The sequence below is a fragment of the Trichechus manatus genome, unplaced genomic scaffold (assembly GCF_000243295.1).
Source record: "Trichechus manatus latirostris isolate Lorelei unplaced genomic scaffold, TriManLat1.0 scaffold00016, whole genome shotgun sequence".
NCBI classification, from domain to species: domain Eukaryota; kingdom Metazoa; phylum Chordata; class Mammalia; order Sirenia; family Trichechidae; genus Trichechus; species Trichechus manatus.
Genome location: NW_004443952.1, coordinates 22281366 through 22291412, shown reverse-complemented (window position 1 = coordinate 22291412; position 10047 = coordinate 22281366). Strand labels below are relative to the sequence as shown.

At 44.4% G+C, this 10047-nt stretch overlaps 1 protein-coding gene across 1 annotated transcript in view; it reads right to left on the bottom strand.

The window, feature by feature from the left end:
- Positions 1–10047, bottom strand: part of GABBR2 (gamma-aminobutyric acid type B receptor subunit 2) — a 272614-nt gene that overhangs the window by 149715 nt on the left and 112852 nt on the right. Inside the window, exon 6 of the mRNA XM_023727472.1 lies at positions 3967–4203. Within this exon, the coding sequence (XP_023583240.1) occupies positions 3967–4203 (237 nt within the window). The remainder of the gene's footprint in view (positions 1–3966; positions 4204–10047) is intronic.

Sequence of the window (10047 nt, the reverse complement as noted above, 5' to 3'; positions counted from 1 at the left end):
GATAAAGAACAACGATGAAGCTGTGAAACATCTTATAACATGGAGGAAGCTGGAGGTCAGTATGCTGAGTGAATTTAGTCAGTCACAGAAGGCCAAATATTGCATAAGACCACTATTATAAGAACTCAAGAAAAGGTTGAAACACAGAAGAAAACATTCTTTGATGGTTACGAGGCTGGGGAGGGAGGGCGAGGGTTATTCACTAACTAGATAGTAGATAAGAATTATCTTAGGTGAAGGGAAGAACAGCACACACTACAGGCGAAGTCAGCACAACTGGACTAAACCAAAGCTAAGAAGTTTCCTGAATACGGTCAAACACTTTGAGGGGCAGAGTAGCAGGAGTAGGGGTCTGGGGACCATGCTTTTGGGGACATCTAGGTCAACTGGCATAACAAAGCTTATTAAGAAAATGTTCTGCATCCTGCTTTGGTGACTGGCATCTGGGGTCTTAAAAGCTTGCAAGCGTCCATCTAAGATGCATCAGTTGGTCCCAACCACCTGGAGTAAAGGTGAATGACGAACACCAAAGACACAAGGAAAGTATTAGCCCAAGAGACAGAAAGGGCCACGTAAACCAGAGACTTCATCAGCCTGAGATCAGAAGAACTAGATGGTGTCCAGCTATGACCAATGACCACCCTGACAGGGAACATAACAGAGAGTCCTGGATGAAGCAGGAGAAAGATGGGGTGCAGAACTCAAATTCTAGTAAGTAGACCAGACTTAATGGTCTGACTGAGACTGGAGGAACCCCAGAAAGCATGGTCCCTGGATTCTCTATCAGCACAGAACTAAAACAATTACCAAGGCCAAGTCTTCAGACAAGGATGGGACTGGACTGTGGGAACCCCAGAAAGCATGGCCCCTGGATTCTCTATCAGCCTAAAACGAAAACAATTACCGAGGCCAACTCTTCAGACAGTGATTGGACTGGACCGTGGGATATAAAGGGATACTCATGAGGAGGGTGCCTCTTAGCTCAAGTAGATACGAGAGATTAAACGGCAGCTTCTGTCCAGAGGTGAAATGGGAAGGCAGAGAGGGTTAGGAGCTGGTTGAATGGACATGGGGAATCGGGTAGAAAGGAGAAGTGTGCTGTCACAGTATGGGGAGAGTCACATAACAATGTATGTATACATTTTTGTATGGGAAAAAAATAAAAGAACTGAAAAAAAAAAAAAAAAAAAAGAATATAGCCAAGAAAACACTATGGGGCAGTTCTACTCTTTCATATACGGTTGTTAGGAATCCGAACTGACTCTATGACACCCAACAAACAACAAATATATATATACATTTAAAACCACTGGTCTGAGGAAAGCTGTTAGTTTCCAGTCTGAATCTAGCCTGTGAGCTAAAAACGAACTTCGCAGATAACTGTATAGAGCCTTTATTTCTGATTCGTGTGCGTAGATGCCCTGAGCCTTCAGGTCCAGAGTGGCTCCACACAGGGCTTTCAAAAATCTAATTCTTAGCAAACCTCGACCAACCAACCAACCAACCCACCAAATGCTGTGGAATCAATCCCGGCTCATAGTGACCCCATATGTGTCAGAGTAGAACTATGCTCCTAGGGTTTTCAAGCGCTGATGTTTCAGAAATAGATGGCCAGGCCTTTCTTCCGAGGTGCCTCTCTCTGGGTGGTCTCAAACCTTCAGCTTTTTGGTTAGGAGCTGACTTTGTTAATCATTTGTACCACCCAGCGATTCATTGCAAACCTCAGTGGCTCTCAAATCTAGTGTGTATTAGAATTACCTGGAGGGCTTGTTAAAAATGCTGACGGCTGGGCCTCACAACTAGAGTTTGGGATTCAGTAGGTCTGGGGCAGGGCTTGAAAATTTGCATTTCTAAGAAGCTCCCAGGTGATACTGATGTTGCTGTACAGGGGACCCAGTTTGAGAACTGCTAACTTATGAGATACAGGCTAGTCTCCTTAGCTTGCCCCTCCAGAATGTGGCCCCGACTTACCTTCTCATACTCATCATGCACCTTTCCAGTGTTCCAGCCAAACTAACGGTCACCACTCACACGCACGTGGTTCCGCCAACGTGCACTGCTCACCGTGCTCCCTCTGACCAGGCTGCCAGCCCCCCTCTGCATGGCTCACTCCTACTCAACCTTCAAGCTCTTTCAAAAAGTCTTCTCTGACTTTCTCATCAAAGTCTCAGAAATCCCTCCAGGCTCAAGCAGTTTCTCCCATGGAGCGAGCTTTTTTTTTTTTTTTTTTTTTTTAAATCATGGTAAAATATACATAACAGAAATATCTGCCATTTTAACCATTTTAAGTGTACAATTCAGTGACATTAATTACAGTCACCATAGTATGCAACCACCACCAGTATCTATTTTCAAAAGTTCTTCATCACCCCAAACAGAAACTCAGTACTTACTGAGCAATAACTCCCCATTTGCCCTCCCCTTAGCCCTAGTAACCTCTAATCTACTTTTGTCTCTATGCATTTGCCTATTCTAGATATTTCACATCAGTGGGATCATACAATATTTGTCCTTTAGTGTCTGACTTATTTTACTCAGCCTAATGTTTTCAAGGTTCATCCATGTCATACCATGTGTCAGCACTTCATTTATCTTTACGGCTGAATAATATATTCTATTGTATGGATATATCATGTTCTGTTTGTTCGTTCATCTGTTGATGGACACTTGGGTTGTTTCCAGTTTTCGGCTATTGTGAATAGTGCTGCAGTGAATGTGGTGCTGAGCACTTTTAGCCTCTTGTAGTTTGTGTCCAGGTCTCATCCTTGCAGCTGAGCCTTGTGCTCCAGGGCACCAAGTCCATCTTACTCACCACAGTGTCCACCCCATTGTCCACATCCTTAGCACCTGCCCCCAGACCAACAACGCAAGGCAGAGCACGTGCACGTACAAATATGAACGTGTAGGAAATGCATCAGTCAGCTCATCTTATCCATTCCTCTTAGCACCTCCAAGACAGAATGACTCTATGCATGACTCTTTAAAATAGAACACAGGACGGCATGTTAGCCCATCCAGCCTATTCCCAGAGGAGCACAGTAATCATGAGAAATAAACACAATGACTACCACTTAGCTCCATCACCAGAAGGCAGTGTTTTGCAGCAGATAACAGCTTGGGCTCTGGAGACAGATGGATCCAGGTTCAAACCCCAGCCTACCTTTGCTCAGCTACTGTACTTAAATTCTCCAAGCTCCGGGCTCCTCACCTTTAGCGAGGATAACAGCAGCACCTACTTCCTGTGGATGGTATTAGGATGCAATGAGACCACTGTTAACAATAACAACAGATAGCACTTATCGAGTGCCTACTATGTGCCTGGCACTGGGCATACATTATTGAGTCTAATCTACATAAAGTACTTAGGACAATGTCTAGCACATGATAAGCATTCAAGAAGTGTTAGCTATTATTATTATTGCCAATTTTCCCAACTTCCCTGCAAGACATACATTATAATCCCCATTTCCCAGATGAGAAACTTGAGACTCAGAGCAAGTAGCTTGCTCAATGAATATTAGCAATTTTTATTCTGTAAAGCTAATCTTTACAATTACCTTGTCAGGTAGGTAGGTATCCCTATTTTGTGAATGAAAAAACGGTTGTTCAAAGAAGGTAACTTTAACTTGTACGTGGGAGGCCTGGGATCCACTTTGGATCCAGAGCTCCTGTTCACCCAGACCACACACCGCCTGGTAAACTCCACCTGCCCTGTGTGCCACACAGTCAATTCACAGCGCTCTTTCTTATTCCTGAGTTACAGAGAAGCGTTTTCCCCATGTGTCAGAAAGCGGACACTGTCCCTGCCCCTGCAACACCAGCCATAAACCATACAACTCAAAGGAGGCTGCTTCAACAATCCAAGAGGACAAGCTGCATATCAGAGGGTGTGCACCACAGACCCTCTCGCCTGGGACGTCTCCAGGGGGCATTAAGGAAATCAGAGCCCAGAGGCCTGGGACTGACCGTGACTCCTAAGAAGTTGGTCTCGTTCATGGCGTGGAGGATGACCCTGCCCAGCGTGTGGTCTGTGTAGTTGAAGTCCTGGATCCGCTGGTGCCGGTTGCTGGAGTGCAACGTCTCCATGGCCCTCTGCAGCGTCTTAGCGATGACCCAGATGCCATCATAGGCGTACCCGTGGAACTTGCTGGGCCCCACACCCGACCGCTTGTTGTTGTACTCTCTCTCATACTGCTGTGGAGTCTGGAAAGACAAGGGGGTCGGGGGAACACCAAGTTATAGCTGATGGGGACATCAGACACACCATGTGAGCAGAGCTGACACTCTCCAGTGTCTACTGTGCGAGGCCATTGCAGGCATTAACTCATGTAATCCTCACAACAACCTCATAAGGCGGGTACTAATACTGTTCCCATTTTACAGATGGAAAAATTGATTAGCAGAGGTTGACTTGCCTAGGGTCACATAGCTAGTAAGAGGCAGGGCTGAGATTTGAACTCTGGCTGTCTGACTCCAGAGTCCACGAAGGCGAGGGAGAAGGAATAATACACCCTAACCAGGCTTGTCCCTGATAGCTGCAGGGGCTGGGGCTACAGGAGAGATGGAGGCCCAAATACCGTATGTGTAAATATTTAAGTTCTAGATTAAACTAACAAACTATTCTATAAAATATGTTCTGTCCTCCCACCATGACAAATACACGTTCCTAGGAGCCCTGGTGGTGCAACTGGTTAAGTGCTCGGCTGCTAACCAAAAGGTTGGTGGTTCAAACCCATCCCACGGCTCTGCAGGAGAAAGACCTGGTGATCTCTTCTGATAAAGATTACAGCCTAGAAAACTCTATGGGGAAGTTTTACTCTGTCACATGGGGTCGCTATGAGTCAGAATCGACTCAACAGCACACAACAACAAGTGATCTGGAGGCTAGGTTTGAATTCAGAATGCTTGGGTTCCTCAGAGCTTAAAGCTCCATCCACACCTCCTACCCCAGCATCTGCAGCGCCTTGGGCATCCCAGAGGTGCAGCCCAACCTCAAGATGGCAGGCTAGTGAAGAGGATCCCCAGGCCCAGGAAGCAACTCCAGCTGTTTGGGTCAGGAATTCAGGGCATGGTCTAGAAGTCGGGGGGGGCAGCAGGCTCTGGGTGGGCACGTCCCTGTGGCCTCATGGGTTCTGAGCCCCACAGGACTGAGCGAGGCCCTCCTAAGGCATGGGGCTGAGGGCAAGCCGTGGTGGCCCAGGTTTAAGGGCAGTTCTGACCCCAACATCCATCCTCTTACTCCCTTCACATCTTCCATTATATAGCAGTGTCTGTGAATAGCTTGGCATTAAAAAATTCTTTTCTCACATTGAGCTGAATTTCATAAAAGAATAACATTCTGATTGTGGCTACAAAGTAATGAAACTGCCTTTTCACTCCAGCCCCAGAGCTTACACATTCACAAGAACGCTGTGGGAGCCCATTACCCTCATCCTTCCGGGGGCCTTTTCTCAATTGCTTCTGAATACTTCCTCTGGAAGTATCATCAGAGCCACAGCTTAGTCTTGGGAAAAACCCTCCTTGGGGGCAAATCACACCTGGAAGCCATCAACTCATCATCTCTTATCACTTTATGCCGAGAAATGCCCTTAGAGATGGTCACACTCCCTCCTCTGTTTGTAGCCTGACAGAGTAGTCCACAGACCTGCCCAAGATTACACTCTGCGTGTGTGTGTGTGTGTGTGTGTGTGTGTGTGTGTGTGTGTGTGTGTGTGTGTGTGTGTGTGTGTGTCTGCTATTCTGCTCGTCTTTGACTTTCGAGGGCAGAATTATTTTTTTAAATTGTGGTATGTAACAAAACATTTGCCATTTCAACATTTTTTACACGTACAATTCAGTGACATTAATTATGTTATCATGTTGTTCAAACATCATCACTATCCATTTCCAAAATTTTCCATCACCCTTAACAGAAGCTCAATGTCCCCTAAGCAATGACTCCCCCTTTCCCCGCCCTCCCCATAATTGCTTTTTGAAAACCACCACAAGTTGTTGGGATCAGGTCTAACACCAAAAATGGAGGTGAAATCGGGCCATCAAAGGTAGATGGTTCCATGGCTGGAGTTGCAGTGGCTGTGGCCAAGGAGCCGATTCCCTTGCTCTTGGTTCAAGGCTTTAGTGATTGCTCACGTGTGCCTGGGAGGTGCCATGCCCCTCCAGTTGTGGACCCTGCAGGCGATGAGTGGTGCCTGACCATACATGAATGGTGTTCCAGCAATGAATCCATTTCCTTTTTTGTTCTGGGGCCATATTGGAAGGCTCAAATTTTATCCATTTACAATTTCCCTCAGAAATGCATCAGGTCCAGCCATCATCCCTCAATACATGGCAGAAACTCTCTTCAGATTCGAGTCTTATTCAAGGAGACCAGCACCATCTCCTGCCCATTTCAGCGAGGATCCTCATGATCAGTTCTCAGTTAATCACTCCCCCTCCACTCACCCACCTTCCCGTTCTGGCTGGCTTCCACTGTGCCGCAATCATCCTTGGCCATTTGCACTTATGCTGTGGAGCACGAAATGGCCCATTACGAGGCTCTCTCTTCCCGAACATTTTGGGTCCTTTAATTACCTCGCACTTCAAGGCTTTTTCACTAGAGTTTCCTCTTCTGGAGAGCTTCTCCCACTCTGCATGATAATCCCAGCATTCAAATTTCAACACCTGTCCCTGCTCAGGGCAGGCTTCCCTCACCTCCCTTTCTAAAAGCCCCTCACCCCTTATCACATCCTGCAAATTTCCTATTTATGTGCTTCCTTGTTTACTGTCTGTTGTTCCACCTCTCCCTCCCCACCCAACTAGAATTAAACTCCATGAGGTAAGGGATGTTATCTGTCTTGATCACTGGGGCATTCCCAGAACCCAAACAGAACCTGCATGACCCTTTCTGGGGCTCAGTTTTCCCATCTGTAAAATGACCAGGTGATCCAGACGTTTCCTCTCAGTAGCAGGAGAAGGCGCTTTACGCGTGACAAGGTCACAAGACTGTAGAGGCAGGTAGACCTGTGCTCCAGCCCCGGCACTGGTTACTAACTGTATGACCGTGCAGGTTCCTTGGTTCTCAGGTCCCAGCATCCTCCACCAGTAGGCGGCTGAGAAGGCTCAGTGAGATGAGGCACGCACAGCGCCCAGCCCAGTGTCCAGGCATGGTAGATGCTCCACAAATGCCAGCTGTTTTTATTAGTAGTACAAGTCCAAGACATGAGTGCTGGTTGGTCAAGCTTGGCCACCTAGCACAGCTGCTTGCCCGGGATGCCCTGAGGGCTGTGCTGAAGCAGGGGGTAACAATTCTGCAGGACATGGACACCCTACCTTTCCTTCCTTAATTAATTTCCACTTATTAACATTTAGGTTGTTTCTAATTTTTCCCATGTGTAGAAGTACAAGAAACATCCTGGTAGTTATATTTTCTCAATTAAAAAACAAAAACCAAACCAGTTGCTGTGAGTCAATTCCAAATCATGGCGACCCCATGTGTTTCAGAGTAGAACTGCACTCCATAGGGTTTCATGGCAGTGACCTTTCAGAAGTAGATCACCAGGCTTTTCTTCTGAGGCACTTCTGGATGAGTTCAAACTGCCAACTTTTTAGTTAGCAGCTGAGCACTTAGCCATTTGCACTGAGACAGAGCACCCACAGTGCTGTATTCTTTACCTGGCTTCCTCCCCTACAGTGTTGTATTGAAAATTATTTCCCTTGCTAGGCTCCCTGCCTCCTCTGCCAGCTTTGTATTTGAATCCTGCTTTTGCTTGGAGGTTATATGTAAACCCCACTGCACCTGTGTAGTGTTATTAAGCATGTTGCTGACGTAGCTTGTATGAACTCCCTACTTGTAAACTCCTTTAAAAGTAACTTGCCTGCCCGCCCTTGATGAGCAGTCTTGGCAGCAGCAGCTCCCACTGACTCCGTTTCCTTGTACAACGAAATAAAGGTGACTTTCCTGTTTTCCCACTTTGGTCTCTCATTTATTGGCCAATTCTAGTCATGCTGAGCACAAACCTGGGGTTTCCACCTGGTAACAGCACCACCTAGGAACCCGTTTTCTGAATATATACTGATATATATATATATATATATATATATATACTTAGAAAAAACTCCCACAAGCATAATCACTGAGGCATAGTATAAAAAAAAGTTATACATTATTCACACTTATGTAGGGTCAAATTATTCGTCAAAAATGACAATAAGTTATAATCCCAGTATGTACAAAAGCACCCATTTCCCTGCAGCTTTGACAATAATAGTATTTTTTTTTTAATCATTGCCAGTTTATTAGGTTAAAAAAAAGTGTATCTTTTTTTAAATTTTAATTTGCATTTATCTGATTAATGATTAGAGTGAGCTCCTTTCAAATACTCGCTAGACATTTTCATTGCTTAGGTAGATTTCCTCTTTATACCATACTGCTATGGTGATATTCACATCTTTGAATGCTTTGTTTTAATGCATCCTCGTTATTTGCCATTGTTTACTATTTGACCATATATGTATATATATATGTACATATATGTGTGAATATATATGGGTATATATGTGTGTATATATATATATTAATTTTTAAATGTGATTTGAATATATTTCTAATTGTCAATTCAGCTGCGTGGTTAATCATACCCAGTTAATACTGGCTATTTTTAAATTTTTTTAAATTATTTGAATGTGTACTTCTCTGATTAGTTGCTTTAAGCATAAGGGGAATCGCAGCCCCTTTGACTTCTTCTCTCCTTTGAGATTTTGCTCTCATGAACATTTCTGATCTTCACAAAGTCACTCCGAGGGCTGGAGGTCTCTGCCTCTGAGTCTCATCTGTTCAACCAGTGAGGACCTTCAGATGGCATTTCCAGACCTCCTCCCCTTCCAGATCATGCCCCTGGGGCATCCTTCAAGGCTTCTATGATGCTCTTAAAGTGGGGGGTCCAGACCTGACGGGGACACTCCCAGTGCGCTCTCACCAACAGGTAACTGAGTGGGACTTTTTAACTTCCCTGATAATACTTTTCAGGGTTATTTTTTGTGGGGACAATAGAGGGACCAAGATTATTTTATTTATTCAGTTTGCCTTGGGTCCAACAAAATCCTGTCTCTATTTTTTTTCTTTTTCATTGTGATAAAAATATATGTAACAAAACATTTGCCAATTCAACAATTTTTACATGTACAGTTCAGTGACACTGATTGCATTCATCCTGTGGGCAACCATCACCACCACCCTTTTCCAAATCATTCTAAGATCAGTGAGAGAAACTCAGTGCCCTCTAAGCAAGGACTCCCCCTTTCTCTCTCCCTTACACCTCGACAACCACCAGTAAGCTTTGTACTCTATACATTTGCCTATTTCATTTATGTGGGATCATACAGTATTTGTCCTTTTGTAACTGACTTATTTCACTCAACGTAATGTTTTCAAGGTTCATCCACGTTGCTCACACTCTCTCTAAGTAGGAGGAAAACACAAGAAGTTGGTGCTGTAGTGGTGCTGCAGAGGGCATGACTACATCCCTTACTCATGCATAGATTAGTCCCACTTAGCTTCTCAGATCTCATTTGTCAAAAGGACAAATACTGTATGATCCCACATAAATGAAATAGGCAAATGTATAGAGTCTGAAGCTTACTGGTGGTTATCGAGGTGTAAGGGAGGGAGAAGGGGAGTCCTTGCTTAGAGGGCACTGAGTTTCTCTCACTGATCTTAGAATGATGTGGAAAAAAAAAAAAAAAAGTCCTTCATCTTCCTCAAGTCTCTCAGTTTAGTCATTAGACCGTGTGTCTGATGGATTTTTTTTTCCATTTTTTGTGTTTTCCTCATATTTTATATTTTTTTAGATTAAAATACGGTGTATCCCTAGTCCCTAGTATCTTTGAAGAAATTAAAAATAACCTTTAAAAATAACATTTACTGAAATAAAATCAGTTCTTTCTCCTCATTATTCAACTCAGTGTTTCATACATATACTCATTGATTTTGATATGAAAATATTTTTTCAACATTTTCTAACCAGAGTTTTTCCAGGATCTTCCAGATGCCAGCATGAGCTAAAGCACTGT